This window comes from Manis pentadactyla, chromosome 3 (assembly GCF_030020395.1).
Source record: "Manis pentadactyla isolate mManPen7 chromosome 3, mManPen7.hap1, whole genome shotgun sequence".
NCBI lineage: Eukaryota > Metazoa > Chordata > Mammalia > Pholidota > Manidae > Manis > Manis pentadactyla.
This window is the reverse complement of record NC_080021.1, coordinates 18,899,468-18,915,941: the sequence shown is the minus strand read 5'-3', so window position 1 is coordinate 18,915,941 and position 16,474 is coordinate 18,899,468. Positions and strand designations below refer to the sequence as shown.

The following is a 16,474-nucleotide window of genomic DNA, read 5'->3' as shown; positions in this document are numbered from 1 at the left end:
CTGTGTTCCTTTGCTCTATTCAGCCTGTCCTTATACCAATACCACACTGTTTAGATTACTGAATTTACATCTACCAACTTTTTATCCGCCCTCAAAATTTTGGCTATTCTAGGTCCTTTACATTCCCATTTAAATTTTAGACCAGTTAGCTTGTCTGCTTTTTCAGATGAAATTTTATTAGAAGCTGTTGAGTGGGATCTCCTACATGAATTACCTACTTAGTTGACAGTAGACTGGTCTAAGATGGTTTTGAAGGAAAAAGTTTTGCTTTACTTCATTCTTTCCTCTCCATTGTTGTAGGTTACAAGGGAAATGCCAGAACATGAGCAGGAAAGTCAGCTCAGAGAACAAATGTCTGGCTGTAAGAGAATGACACAGCAACATCAGAAACAGCTGGTGAATCTGGAAAAAAAGTTAAAGGCTGAAATGGATGAGCATCGCCTCAGATTAGAGAAAGATCTTGAAACTCAGCGTAACAACTTTGCTGCAAAAATGAAGAAACTTATCAAGAAACATCAGGCTGCAATAAAAAAAGAGGTAGTTGACCAGTATTACTAATGTATTTATTCTAATTTGTGACTATTTCAAAATTAACCAAGATGGCATTTTGATGTTAGGGTATCTGTTCCCCAGAACTAGCAAATCAATTGGGGAAAGGGAGAAATATTTATGTAATAGGTAAAATATCAAGTGCTGAGTTGGGAACCAGTAGATATGGAATTATGTCCTGATAACTTGATACTTTTATCATGTAACAGTGGTTAAGTCAGGTAGATCAGATTAAACATGACGATGTGAGAGGTGGGAGAGAGGCCTCCTCCCAAAACCACATATAATACGAAAATATAGTTAATACAACTAACCCTAAAAGATCAACAGGAAAGAAGGCAGCACAAGACTGCTTACACCTGGAGAAAAGAACAGACCTCAAAAAGGGTAACATACCAAAGCCGTGATCTGGGGGGACCCATGCACTTCTCCCACCCCAGCTCACTGGCAGAAGGAAGAGAAATGGAGTGGAGATGGGGTGGAGGCCTAGGACTGCTGAACACCCAGCCCTGGAGATCTGCTGTGGGAGCAAGAACCTATATTGCATGGTGCTCGAGATTAGTGGGGTTGGAAAGCTAAGACAGGAGGAATAGTTGGACAGACTGAGATTCCAGCTGTTGTGGAAAACAGGGATTCACATCCAGCTGCTCTGGGACAAAAGAAAGGCAGGCAGTATGAGAGACTTCCTAACAGTGAGATGGCTACTAAATGGACAAGGATTTCACAGGGCTTGCTGCTCAGGAAAAAGCACAGGTAGAGAAAATTGTCGATGCACTGTGCCCAGCAGGTTGGGAACTTTTCAGGAACTTCAGGCGTTCCATCCCCCTGGCTGGCTAGAGCTCTGAAGCCTTCCACCATGATATGCAGCCTACTGCACCTTCTGGCCAGCTGGCACTGGCTTGCAAACCAGCTGCCCTTCGCTGGCATCAGTCCAGCCAGAGGGAGGTCCTGCCTACAGCAGCTACAAAGGCAAAGCACAGAGGGTTACACCTGTGTGCTTGGCACACTGGTCTGTTTGTGGAGAGAGGCACAGTAGCTGGGAAGCAGGAAACAGCTCCTCCCAATCCTCAGTCACCAGTGCTGCCCCCCTGTGACTGCTGACATTGCTCCATGGGCTAAGCAGCTCCAGAGAGTAGACCTTCAGGGTCCTAGAGGGTGCCACATACAAATATGAAATGTCAAAGGAGTGTGGTTCAAACCAAAATCCCCAAAACACCAGAAAAAGGGTCAAGGGAAAATGAAATGAACCCATCAACCTTCCTGAAAGAGATTCCAAAAGAAAATCATAAACATGACCATGGAGGTACAGAAAAACAGGCAAGAACTCAGGAAAGAAATCAGCACAGAGATCCATTCATTACAGAGTACAACAGGGGGATTTAAAAGTGGATTAGATATGGTGGAGGAGAGGACAAATGAAAAAGAAAGTGGAGAAGAGGAATACAAAGAAGCTGAGGCACAGAAAAAAGGATCCTTAGGAATGAAAGAATATTGCGAGAACTGTGTGACCAATCTAAATGGAACAATATTCATATTAGAGGGGTACCAGACGAAGAAGAGAGAAAAAGGCAAAGTGTCATTAAGGAGGTAATTGCTGAAAACTTCCCCAATCTGGGGAAGGAGATATTCTCTCAGGCTTTGAAGGTGCACAGATCTCTCAACACAAGGGAGCCAAGATAGACAACACCAAAACATGTAATAATTAAAATGGCAAAGCTCAAGGGTAAGGACAGAGTATTAAAAGAAGCCAGAGAGAGAAAAAAGATCACATACAAAGGAAAACCCATCAGGCTATCATCGGACTTCTCAGCAGAAACCTTACAGGCCAGAAGGGAGTGGCATGATGTATTTAATGCAATGAAGCAGAAGGGCCTGGAACCAATATACTTTACCGAGCAAGATAATCATTTAACATTGAAGGAGAGAACAAACAATTTCCAGATCAGCAAAAGCTGAGAGAATTTACCTCCCACAAACTGTCTCTGCAGTGTATTTTGGAGGGACTCCTATAGATGGAAGTGTTCCTAAGGCTAAATAGCTGTCACCAGTGGTAATAAAACCACAGTAAAGAAAGCAGAACAATTAATTACTAAGCAAATGCAAAATTAAATCAACTACACCAATGTAGGTTAAGGGATAGAAAAAGAGTACAGAATATGATACCTAATATATAAAGAATGGAGGAGGAAGAAAAGGAAGAGAAAAAAAAACACAACCTTAAGATTGTGTTTGTAATAGCATACTAAGTGAGTTTAGTTAGACTCTTAGATAGTAAGGAAGTTACCCTTGAACCTTTGGTAACCACGAATGTAAAGCCTACAATGGCAGTAAGTACATACCTATTGATAATCACCCTAAATGTAAATGGTTTGAATATACTAATCCAAAGACATAGAGTCACTGAATGGATAACAAAACAAGACCTGTCTATATGCTGCCTACAAGAGACTCACTTCAAACCCAAAGACATACACAGACTGAAAGTAAAGGGGTGGAAAACGATATTTCATGCATCTAATAGGGAGGAAAAAGCAGGAATTGCAGTACTTGTATCAGACAAAGTAGACTTCAAAACAAAGAAATTCACAAGAAACAAAGAAGAACATTACATAATGATAAAAGGGTCAGTCCAACCAGAGGATATAACCATTATAAATATCTATGCACCCAACACAGGAGCACCTATATATGTGAAACAAATACTAACAGAATTAAAAGAGGAAATAGAATGAAATGCATTCATTTTAGGAAACTTCAACACACCACTCACTCCAAAGGACAGATCCACCAGACAGAAAACAAGTAAGGACACAGAGGCACTGAACAACACACTGGAACAGATGGAGCTAATAGACATCTATAGAACTCTACACCCAAAAGCAACAGGATACACATTCTTCTCAAGTGCACATGGAACATTCTCCAAAATAGACCACATACTAGGCCACAAAAAAGAGCCTCAGTAAATTCAAAAATATTGAAATTGAACCAACTTCTCAGACCACCAAGGTATGAAACTAGAAATAAATTACTCAAAGAAAATGAAAATGGCTACAAACCCATGGAGGCTTAACAACATGCTCCTAAATAATCAATGGATCAAAGACCAAATAAAAACAGATCAAGCAATATATAGAGACAAATGACAATGCTAATTCAGCACTGCAAAATTTGTGGGATGCAGCAAAGGCCGTGCTAAGAGGGAAGTATATTGCAATACGGGCCTGCCTCAGGAAAGAAGAAAAATCCAATATGAACAGTCTAAAGTCACAATGAACAAAACTAGAGAAAGCAGAACAAATGAGGCCCAAAGTCAGTAGAAGGAGGGACATAATAAAGATTAGAGCAGGCCTAAATAATTTGATGAATGGAATCTTGACATTATGTAATGTCTCTCTCTACTCCTTGTAATTTTCCCAGCTCTGAAGCTCTGAATATTTCATGTAGTATTAATATAGCCTTCAGCTGTCTTTTGTTTAATATTTTACATTTCCCTTAATGGAGGTCAGATTCTCTTAGCTTTCCTTCATCTAAGTCTTTCTCTCTCTCTCTCTCTCTCTCTCTGTTTTTTGCATTCATTCTACAAGACTTTTGCTGAGATAAAGGATTCTCTTCTGGGTTGGCAGTTCTTTCCTCACCTTAATCATTCAACATTCTGTGGCCTCTATTGTATTTTATGAGAAATCTGTGATCATTCAAATTTTAGTTTATCTTTGCTTTTTAGCATTATGACATGTCTAGGCTTATCAGGCCTAACTGTTTGTTACTGATTTTAATTTTAGGCCCTATCAGACCTAAACTCTTTTGAATTTGCTCTGTTTGGGGCTTGCTGAGCATCTTGAATCTCTAAATTTATGTTTTTGTCAAATCCGGGCTCTTTCCTGCTTTTAGGAACAATTATTTTCTCTAAAAAAATAAAATGTTCTTTTCTTTTATAGAATACCTATAATGTGAAATTTAGACAGTTTGATACTGTCCCACAAGTTTCTAAGGATGTATTCATTTTTTCCAATGTTTTTTCCTGTCTTTTCTTCAGTGTAGACAATTTCTGCTGCTCTGTTATCTTCAAGTTTACAAACCCTTCTATCATCTCTGTTCAGTGATTGAGCCCATGCAATTTCTATTGTAATTTTTGGTAATTATATTTTTCAGTTCTAAATTTCTCGATGTGGATCTTCTTTTATAGATTTTATTTTTCTGCTAAGAACTTCAGTCTTTCCAATTATTTCAAGTGTTACCCATTACCGTATTTGCTATGGTTATAATAGCTGCTTTAAAGTCTTATGTGATAATTCCAACATTAGGCATCTCAAAATAGGCATCTGTCCTTTCTTTCCCTTGAGAATTTGTCACATTCTCCAGTGGTGTGTGTGTGTGTGTGTGTTGTTTGTTTTAGCATGTGCAGTAAATTTTGGATTTTATTCTGGTCATTTTGAATATGATATTGTCATTTCTGAGTCATGTTTGCATCTTCTGGAGAAGGTTGATTTGTTTGTTTTAGCAGACAGCAACCAGTGTAGATGACAAGTTCTGTCTCACTTTCTGTGGGTGGTGGTTCTAATACCAGTTCTACTTTCAAAACTTTCCCTGTGCTCTTTGCATTTGCCCTGTGCTATGTCTCTCAGTGATAGTCTAGGACTTAGGCAGTAGTATATATCATACATTATTAGTTCTTTCTCATAGCCTTTGCTATACTTTCTGAGTCTATTTTAAACAAACACAAGTTGTTATTTGTATTACTTTATACCCAGAATAGGGATGTCTTTTCCAGTTTTTTCTTCTCCATGATTTCCCCCATTCTCTTCAGTTTCCAGTGGCCTTTTCCCAGTTACTTTGATCAGAAAGACACAGACACCTTTGGACTTCTGCATTGTACAGTTCCCCCGTAACTGGGGCTGTCCTCGCATAAAGTTCAGAAAGAAGAGAGAAAAGGAAAAAGAACATAATGGCAATTCCCCTCATACTGTTTGGACGACAGAGGCCCTGTTTGTAGCTTTTCTGGCCTGAGAGAAAGGTTTTTCTCATATGGTTTTTCTGTTCCTCTGGCCCTGCAAGTCTAGGAATAAGAGGAAAAAGAGTAGGAAACAATCCCAGCATATTTCCTCACCATCTCCAGATCACAGGGTCCCCTTTGGGATAGAAGAAGGGGACTCCTTTTAAGGGTTTTCTTGTCATTAGCACTATCAAAATACTCAGGCAACTCTTAGGTCACAGCCAGGAGACAGAGGAAAACGGAATCAGAAAACTCATGACTATACCCATTATGCTTCAGGTTTTGACTTCTCCTCCCAATTATTTATATTACCTGTTTATGGAATGTTGATATCCTTTGGCCATTTATATCTTGGTGGATTAGGTACTTTCTGAGTGATTTAAATGATATGTATATATTTAAGGAATATTAACCCTTAATCTGGATGTTTCCATTCTCATGTTTGGTTCAAATTTTTTGACATAGAAATTTTTAGAAATGCATTAGTCTTTTGTGGATTAAAAAAAATTTGCTAATAGCCATTTGGGTTGTCTCCCTAATTAGAGTGTGTTGTGGTTTTTAAAATATTCTGTTTTATTTTTCTCAAATTTAGAACAAAATTTCTTAAAATTATGAGTGATTGCTACAAAAATTTAGGTAATACAGATGTCTAGGCTAACAGGTAATGCTCTTCACAGCCCTACTTACTTTAAGAGAGAAATATCAGCATTTCATACAGATCCTTCCATACTTTGTTCATAAGTTTGCACTATATATATATAATTCAGGTATGACTTGTTGGGAGCGAGCCTATGGACTTTAAGCAATACCACTTATGTAAGTTAAGACAACAGCAATCATTTCTGCAGTATCCTAGAAAAAGCAAAGCTGCTCTCCTAGCCAAATCAATATAGATCTTGCAGTCAGATTGCTAAGCAACGTTTCCTCCTCTGTTCTTTCCACTGGACCCTGCCAACACCCTGCTTCTCAAGAACACCCTCTGCCCCAGGGGAAAGCCCCCCCTTAAAACCTCCCTCCCACAAGATGGCGAACTCCCTGCTTCTCTTCCGGGTCCTCCGCTCCTGCCAGCGCCAGCCAAGGCTCAATCACCCCTCTGCACCTTCCCGCCGGCGCCACCTAAGGCCCAATCACCTTCTGACCCACCCCTTCCTCGCTACCTGTATAAATTGAGCCTGCAAACAATAAACTGTGTCAGCTTGATCAGATATCCTGTCTTGCTGTCCGTTCTTTGTGTCCCTTGCCCCTTCATTCTCTCCTCCAGGTCGTCGACCCCCGTTGATAGTCCCGCGGGTCGGGACAATGACTTACATGCAGTAAATGCATGTACAGTTGGAGTTTTGAAAAGTGTACACTTGTGTAATTCACTACCCCAATAATATGTAGAACATTCTATCATCCTGTGAAGTTCCTGTGGTTCCTTTTGTTCTCACATTCCCTTTTCTGCCCCCTACTAGCCCCAGACAACCATAGATCTATCACTTTAGACAAATTTTGCCTGTTAGAGAATTTAGGGAAATTGTATAGTATTTACTATTTTGTTTCTGGATTTGGCTGAACATAATGCTTTCCATAGTCACCTGTGTTGCTACCATGTATCAGTACTCTACTCCTTTTTATTATGATGCATAGTATTTCATTGTGTGAATATACCATAATCCTATAATACATTAATTTATTGATAGATATTTGTATTATTTGCAGTTCTTGGCCATTATGAATTAATCTGCTGTGTACTAGTTCCTGAGTGCCAGTGTTATAATTTCTTTTGAGTAAATGATAACTGGTTAAGGACTTACTCTATCATAGTAAATGTTTATTAAACTTGATAAGCATCTGTTAAAGAGTTTTGCAAAATAGTTGTACCATTTCACACTCCCATCAGCAATGTAATGAGTTTCAGTTCCCCACCTGGCACATTTATCATTTCTTTTTTTTTTCTATTTTAGTTATTATTTTTGGTATCATTAATATATACTTACGTGAACAACATTGTGGTTGCTATACTGCCTTCCCCGTGGCTGCCCCCCCACATTATGTGTGGTAATCACAATGCCCCTTTTTCCCCTTATCCCTCCCTTCCCATCCATCCTCCCCAGTCCCTTTCCGTTTGGTAACTGTTAATCCTTTCTTGGTAACTTGTGATCTGAAGACTACCATTAGGCCAAATGGTTTCTCTTCCCTTGTATGAGTGAGAATTTGTAAATGTGAATATAAATGAGGGAAAAATCAGTCAATGTGACTATAAAGAGGGCTACCAGAATTCAGTAGAAATTGTAAATGCACAATAAAGGAAGAGTTCTCAGCTTCAATCTTTTTCTAGACAGTGTTCAATAAAATTAGTTTTTCACAAAGAAGCATTTCCAATGCAGACCTATTGTAATGATTTCATAAAAGTTCAGACAACATAACCAGACACACAGCAAAATAGACTTCAATCAGTAGTCCTTGTGCACTAGAGGCAAGTCTGCTAAATGTACAGCACACTCTTCATCCTTTTAAGGAATCTGAGCATGGGAAACTTCCAGTTCTTACCAACTTAGGGGGCCTTTTCAAAGGCAGTGCTACAAACCGGTAGGAGCCCTATCATGTTAGATGAGGAAAAACAGAATAGCGAATTTGTTTTTCTTTAATAATGATCTGTGTTTTGGTAAGCAGCTCAAAGATGGCACCCCAAGATGTGACTTTTCCCCTTAGAGGAATAAGTTTATCTAAAGAACAGAAACCTCCTTACATCACTAATAGAGATTCATACTTATATACTTAAACATATAATTTCCTGAATTGAATACACACTAGACACTTTACATTGGGAGAATGGGACAAAAATATGCAGGACCATATAAAATTCCTAGGAAAGGGCTGCTGTGTTGGGCCAAATCTGTGCTTATATAGTAGTGGCTCAGAAGGGGCAGAAGGTGCATGAAGAACTATTAGCAAGCAAGAAGAGGCAGCTAGAGAGAGAAAACCCCTTGCCAATACCATATCCCTCTCTCCCAGTGGCCATTGCCTGTTGATTTTAGTTTAGGAGAACCTTAGATGCCGTAGCAGTAATTCCTTTCTTGGCTATTTTGGTCCTTAGCAAAATTAATACTTATTAGTATTAATGGAGCACAGAAAGTACAAGGATCAACGGCATCACTAAGAAAAATGTGTAGATAGCATACATGAAGATTATGTGATTGGTTATCATCTTTGCAGAGGAATCACCACCAGTGTTTTTCAATTTCCATGGTTCATTTCTCTCTGCATCACTTATTTTTTACTCTATCACGACACAGACCCATGGAAACAATAACTGGCTCCATCCCCAGTACTTTTTTCTGCATTGCATCTTATGGATCCACATTTTACCCAGCTTTCTTTCCACCCACACAAGTGTGAAGAGGGTATTAAAAAAGAAAAGATAGCATCTAATGACCATCTTTTCATAAATATCAACCCAGAGTACTCGCTCTTAAGAAACACATGCATTCTTGCCTTAACTGAGGACAGAAATAACCAAGTAACAGAACCTTAAGTGCCCTGATGGAAATGTACAGTATGAGATACATCCCCTATCTATACACACATATAGGCAATCGTGTATATACAATATATACATACAAATAATAATAGCTATACCAAAAATATGCATACTTAACAGGTTTTTAAAAAGCCAGTAGATCATGGTATAATACAATTTATTTCCACTAGTGAATGGCACAAATGGAGAAATGCAAAAGAGGTGTTTCAAGTACAATAAAGTCATATTTCACAGGTGAAAATGAAAATAAAGAGTATTATTTCGGTGTCCAACACAATGTACTCTATGAAAGTTTTAAATGCCAGACATTTAGTACTTAAAGCAGAAAGTTACTAAAGTCTGCCTTATGGTCTGAAAAAGACACTCATAACAGAGTTTTTGGTTTTTGAAAAGGGGATGAGGAAACAGGCGGGAGTGGGAAGGAGTGTCAAGGACAGTTTCTTAGTGTGCTGAGTGGTGTTTACCTGATGTCCAGGCAGCTGAACACAATGATGATTATGCTAAAAAGTTCAATTTACTGGTAAATCCTTGGCTCAGAGTACTAAGCATATTATACCTGTGGGTGTGGCTTTAAATGCAGGGCTATTCATCTCCAGGTATAGAAATTACTAAAAAGAATGGCAGTTCTGAATAAAAATAATATAAATGCATTTTCCAGCTAACCTTACGTACCAATGAAAATACCTGTAGATACTGTAATTTGGGGATACAGCTGATTTTAATAAAGGGAGAGAAAATATGTATGAAAGGAAGGGAACCCAATTAAGGAATATCTCAAGGTATGAGGTTTTACATTTTCAAAATGTTCACTTAAAAAAAGGGAGAGATAGTGAACACAGAAAACTTTTTACTGCCAAGTTCTGGATACCAGATGTAGCATTTAAAACTTCTGATATGCTGGACAAATTTCCCATATTCTTTATTTTCTTAAACACATATATATTAAGTGAACACCAACACCGGGGAGGAGGTAGTATTAGTTTAAACTAAGGCTGACATTTGTACGCTGATGGAGAAAGTGCCTGCTTCTTTCTTTAGGATCTTTCAAATTCCTTAAAATTTTCCTGCTTTTACTCTTCGATGATTCCTACCATGATTGAGATTCCTCAGAAGTTAATCTTACAAACACACACAAACCAACCTGAATGATTAACCTGAATTAATTTGAATCTTTTTGCAAACTATATATATTTTAATTCAAATTAACTTAATGGAATAATCCAGGTATAGTGATGTAAAACTGGTTGCCACACAATTCAATCAGATTTGTGTGGCAAAAACAACGCCCTACTGGACAGACATTTGGAGTCAGTGTTCAATCATGATTTCCCAAGTACATATATATAGTCTGCATGAACTCAGTAATTCAGTTTGACTAATTTAAGTCCATTTCGATTTTAGAGTTTTATATGCAAAACTGATCTGCTTCAGTAGTGTAAAGGAGACAGATCTCATAAGAATTTTTTAAAAGGTATCAAATTCCATTATATTTTTGGAAATTTTATAAATTCTAAAGCTTGGTCCCATCATTTTCCTCTAAACATGTAGATATCTCAATTTGTCTGAGATACTGTACAATATTTGAATGCAGAAGAGATATTGAAATAATTAAAAGTCCCTTTCAGTAGAATCAAGTACATGTTATGTCCACCTAAAAACTGGTGATTTCAAATGGCCAAGAGGACGACGGACCAGAGCACTACATGTAACACACCCTATGATTGTGTGTGAATTCTACTGTGATCTTGTTTTTAAAAATATTTACACTAAAATATTAATTTTTCTCCCAGTTCCCTTTAAAGGAATGCTAGAAACTCCTACAGGGGTGGATTCAGGCAGACTGGACTGACATACCTGGAGAAGACAAATTGGTTGAGAAAACCAAGATTTCAGTGGTGATTAGTCTGGTCTAGGTGGAGAGCATCACTGAGAGGGCCTTGGAGAATCCGACCTTGGGGCTCTCTGGGAACAGCAGGAACCTGTCAGCAGCAGGGCTCCTGGTGCTTCAAGACAACTGGGGAGAGGGCAGGACAGTAACCTAAAGGAACTTTGAGCGCTCACTGGGAAGGACATTTTCTCCCTTCAAGTCATATTCATGGCTCCCCACCCGCCTGCAGCTCAGTCTCCACACTGGCGGTGGGACCCCAAGTCACACCTGTCAGCATCGGGTGGATTTTTCATTGCAAAACAAAGCAAAATAAAACAAAACACACCCCTCTCTGGAAAAGAGAAGTTAGCTTTCGTCAAGAGATTTCCTGACCACCATAGCTCACTTTAGTTTTTGTTGTGTTTTTTTTTTAATTTGCCAAACTTGCTGGTTCCTTTTCAATAGTACTTTAGCACCGAGGCTTTCGACTTCTGGAAGTGGTGTTTTCTGTCGTGTGATGTTAACATGATGCCAAGCAATCACTAAGTCTCAAGGAACTATAAGTTTGTAAAGTATTGCAGCAACAAAAACAGCAATTAAAAAAAAAAAAAAGACGACCTGCACTTGCAGCAAAACCTACAGTCATGCTGAGGGTTAGTCAGCAGCTGGTAAAGTCACAGGCTCAGTGACTCCTGGCTCACTATGGCAACTAAGCACTTAAATAACAGGCTATTCTACTTGTAAACAGGAAACCCCATAAACCAAAAAGGGGTCATCGAATTATGTCTAAGTAGTGTGATGAGAATTCCAGGAGATGGCGGTCTGTAAATATGGCATCATTCAAATACCTCTGGCCTTTGATTTGTATTGGCTATATGTCTTTGTTTTTGTATAAACAAAGTAAAAGTACTGCTTGGAATCTTGGAAGTTAACAGAGCTTAGCTCAGCTAGGATGACATATCACAGCATAAGCAACAAAACGTCAGGATATATATAGGCTTCATCTCCTCACTCTGCTATTGAACATACCCATCATATGAGCTTTCAGGGGCCCCTCTCACCCTTTTTGTCTTCCCCTTTGGAGGCTCACAGGTTTGGTGATGCAATTTCCACAAAACTTGTGATCTCCTGAAGCACCTCCATCCCACCATGCCACAAAGAAGGCACAGTTGAATGGACCAAAAAAAAAAAAATCACTGACAAGCTTGCAGCATTCAGAAAAAGAATTAGGTTGTCTTCTACTCTCTGATAGAGTCAATGCAACCCTTTAGTGTTCATGGATTTCCACTTTTTTCCTACTCCAAATGAGGCCAATTTAATCAACAAAAGTCAGACAGAATACATTTATTTAATAAACAAAATACATAGGTGAGGGGATACAGGTGTGTTTCCATAATAACTTGTTTTAGCATATGCTGCCTGCTGTGAGCGGCTCATAAGAACCTGGGGTATACAGAGAAAGGCTTTAGATCTTTTCACAAATTTCTTAGGATAGAATTGTCCAAAAGTGACGACTCAAGCCACGTTGCTGAATTGTTTTTGCAGTTTTCAGAAAATACCCCCACCTAACCAGTTTCTTTTTACCATGTGCACTGTATGTGTGCGTATTTGATAAACACACATACACACCAATTCCCCTTTACATAAAATTTACCCAGAAGTTAAAAACAAAACAAAACACAAAACCTGACAGCTAAATACTATGACATCCCAATTAGTAAACACAAAACAGAACGCTTGACAAAAATGAATAAAATATACCACATGCACTCAGCTTCCACACGGTAGCACGCAAGCGAGGAGGCCGCTTGTGATGACGTCTATGGGGAGTTTCCTTTGGTGGACTGTCCCAGTGGAATGGCCATTCTCAATTATTTTGATTTGCTTGTTGATCCATTGATTATTTAGGAGCATGTTGTTAAGCCTCCATGTGCTTGTGAGCCCTTTTGCTTTCTATGTGCAATTTCTAGTTTTATGCCTTTGTGGTCTGAGAAGTTGGTTGGTAGAATTTCAGTCTTTTTGAATTTACTGAGGCTCTTTTTGTGGCCTAGTATGTGGTCTATTTTGGAGAATGTTCCATGTGCACTTGAGAAGAATGTGTATCCTGTTGCTTTTGGGTGTAGAGTTCTATAGATGTCTATTAGGTCCATCTGTTCCAGTGTGTTGTTCAGTGCCTCTGTGTCCTTACTTGTTTTCTGTCTGGTGGATCTGTCCTTTGGAGTGAGTGGTGTGTTGAAGTCTCCTAAAATGAATGCATTGCATTCTATTTCCTCCTTTAATTGTTAGTATTTGTTTCACATATGTTGGTGCTCCTGTATTGGGTGTGTATATATTTATAATGGTTATATCCTCTGGTTGGATTGACACCTTTATCATTATGTAATGTCCTTGTGACTTTCTTTGTTTTGAAGTCTATTTAGTCTGACACTAGTACTGCAACACCTGCTTTTTGCTCCTTGTTTGCATGAAATATCTTTCTCCATCCCTTGACTTTTAGTCTGTGCATGTCTTTGGGTTTGAGGTGAGTCTCTTGTAAGCAGCATATAGATGGGTCTTGCTTTTTTATCCATTCTATTACTCTGTGTCTTTTGATTGGTGCATTCAGTCCATTTACATTTAGGGTGATTATTGAAAGATATGCACTTATTGAGATTGCAGGCTTTAGGTTTTGGTTACCAAAGGTTCAAGGTTAGCTTCTTTACTACATTACTGTCTAACTTCACTCACTTATAAGCTATTATAAACACAGTCTGATGATTCTTTATTTCTCTCCCTTCTTTTCTTATTCCTCCTCCTCCATTCTTTGAATGTTAGGTGTTTTTTTTCGTGTGTGTGTGTGTGTGTGTGTGTGTGTGTGTGTGTGTGTGTGTGCTCTTTTGTGTTTCCTTTGACTGCTTTTTTGGGTAGTTGATTTAATTTTTTGCCTTTAGTTAGTATTTGGTCCGCTTTCTTTGCTGTGATTTTATTTTCTCTGGTGACATCTGTTTAGTGTTAGGAGTCCTTCCATCTAGCACAGTCCCTCTAAAATACCCTGTAGAGGTGGTTTGTGGGAGGCAAATTCCCTCAACTTTTGCTTGTCTGGGAATTGTTTAATCCCTCCTTCAAATTTAAATGATAATCGTGTTGGATACAGTATCCTTGGTTCAAGGCCCTTCTGTTTCATTGCATTAAATATATCATGCCATTCTCTTCTGGCCTGTAAGGTTTCTGTTGAGAAGTCTGATGATAACCTGATGGGTTTTCCTTTGTAGATGACCTTTTTTCTCTCTCTGGCTGCCTTTAATATTCTGTCCTTGTCTTTGATCTTTGCCATTTTAATTATTATGTGTCTTGGTGTTGTCCTCCTTGGGTCCCTTGTGTTGCGAATTCTGTGTGCTTCAGTGGTCTGAGAGGCTATTTCCTCCCCCAGTTTGGGGAAGTTTTCAGCAATTATTTCCTCAAAGTCACTTTCTATCCCTTTTTTTACTCTCTTCTTCTGGTACCCCTATAATGTGTATATTGTTCTGTTTTGATTGGTCACACAGTTCTCTCAATATTGTTTCATTCCTGGAGATCCTAGCTTCTCTGCATTCCTGTTCATTGATTTCTATTCCATTAATGGCCTCTTGCATCTCATCCATTCAGCTTTTAAGTCCTTCCAGAGATTCTTTTATTTCTGTATTCTCCCTCCTTAGCTCTTGCATATTTCTCTGCAAGTCCATCAGCATGGTTATGACCTTTATTTTGAATTCTTTTTCAGGAAGATTGGTTAAATCTATCTCCTCAGATTCCCTCTCGGGGGAGGATGTCTGGGTTAGTCTGGTCTGTATCAAATTCTTCTGCCTTTTCATGGTGATAGAGGTAGTCGTAGGCAGTTGGCATGTGTGTCAGCTGGGAGATCAAAGTCCCTTTCCACTTGCTCCTGGCCTTCCTTTCCTGGGAGAACGGTGACCCCCAGCGGCTTTTACTGGGCAGCTGTGTGCAGACGGGTCTCTGATTCTTGCCCCGCTACTGTGGAGTAAGCTCCGCATGGTTGTTGTGGGCGTGGCCACTTTTAGGCTGCTGCTCTGCGCTGGTGGGGCCGCACCAGAGGGGAAATGGGTGGGAGGCTGTTTATCACTGTGAGGGGCCTCCGAGCTGCGTTGTCGTCCAGGGCGTCGGGGCGCCTGGACTTCCCCGGGATTCCCAGCTGCTCGGCTGAGTGTGCTGGGACGCCTCCATCCAGCTGTGAGGCCCCTGTCCCTTTAAGACCTTCAAAAAGCACTTGCTTTTCTTTTGTTCCAGGTGCGCTGGCTGTGGGGACCCGCTCGCAGGTTTTACTGTTCAGTTTCCCTAGTATCCAGCACACCACGCACTGTGGGTCCGTGCTCTGGTGCGGATGGCTAGGGCTGGGTATTTAGCAGTCCTGGGCTCCCTCTCCCTCCCCGCTCTGACTCTCCTCCTCCTGCCAGGAGCTGGGGTGGGGGGCACTCGGGTCCTGCCGGGCCACGGCTTGTATCTTACCCCCTTCGCGAGGCACTGGGTTCTCGCAGATGTAGATGTAGCCTGGCTGTTGTACTGTATCTTCTGGTCTCTGTTTTAGGAATGGTTGTATTTTCAAAAATATATATGTTTTTGGGAGGAAATTTCCGCTGTCCTACTCACGGCACCATCTTGGCTCCTCCTCGCCATTCTCAATTTTAAGTTACGTGTGAGACATGTGTGACCCATTGGATATTTGTCAAGTGACACTGGTGCTTCTGTTCATGCCGTGTTCCGTACATCCTCCGGCAGCTGTCCGCCTCAGAACCCGAAGGCTATTGCGAACTCCCATAGTGCTACCTCGGGGTACCCCATGCATTGGCTCAGAAGGGTGACCTGCATGGCCGGGGACCCACCTTGCACTGGATGGCCCCAGGCTTGTGGTAGGCCACCTATGGGATGCCCCCTGTGAGGAGCTCTGGGGGAGCTGTGGCTGAATGCTTCAGGGGCAAGGTTAGAATGGATGTTTCTAAAACCTAGTCCCTCGCTTTCAAAGTCGACAGCTTTCATCTCTTTTGCTCGACGCTCCAGCAGGCTTCGTATCCTTTCAGTGCACTCATTCTGTGATGTCAGTTTCTCTTCTTCAATCTGTTGTGGGTTGGTGGGGGGAAGGAAAAAGAAAGCTCATTTATTTAAAAAAATTTATAAACTACAGAAACAATAATTATTCTGGTTTAAAGTGAATCATAAAAATGTCCACTCTGGCTATTTTAAAGTATGTACATTTAAAAATCAAAGAGATGTACTGTAGGAATCATATATAACTTATATTGCTAAAATGTGTAAAATCAAGTTCTTAAAAGCAAAGGTAATAATCTCTATTGAAACAATAAATCAGGGCAATTATCATCAATGGCTACCAAATCCATTAGGTAAAAAGACTGAAAAAGAAAATGTGTAAGGAGAATCTAGCCTCATTAGATACACCATAAGGTCACTCTATATAATAAATATGGTATTGGTGTAGGAACCAGTAATTAGTAACATAGAAACAGAATGAAGTTTGTAAGTTTTTAATGCAGGACAAAAGCACTAATTAATT

General features: G+C 39.8%; 2 protein-coding genes across 4 annotated transcripts in view; one reads left to right on the top strand and one right to left on the bottom strand.

The window, feature by feature from the left end:
• LOC130682830 (serine/threonine-protein kinase TAO1-like) overlaps positions 1 to 16,474 on the top strand; it is a 174,271-nt gene that overhangs the window by 71,336 nt on the left and 86,461 nt on the right. For all 3 annotated transcript variants that reach the window (XM_057497776.1, XM_057497774.1, XM_057497775.1), the window contains exon 2: positions 301 to 537. In XM_057497776.1, coding sequence (XP_057353759.1) covers positions 301 to 537 — 237 coding nt within the window. The remainder of the gene's footprint in view (positions 1 to 300; positions 538 to 16,474) is intronic.
• Positions 12,262 to 16,474, bottom strand: part of LOC130682824 (serine/threonine-protein kinase TAO1-like) — a 232,708-nt gene continuing 228,495 nt past the window's right edge. The window contains exon 24 of the mRNA XM_057497772.1: positions 12,262 to 16,020. Within this exon, the coding sequence (XP_057353755.1) occupies positions 15,694 to 16,020 (327 nt within the window). The 3' untranslated portion in view covers positions 12,262 to 15,693. The remainder of the gene's footprint in view (positions 16,021 to 16,474) is intronic.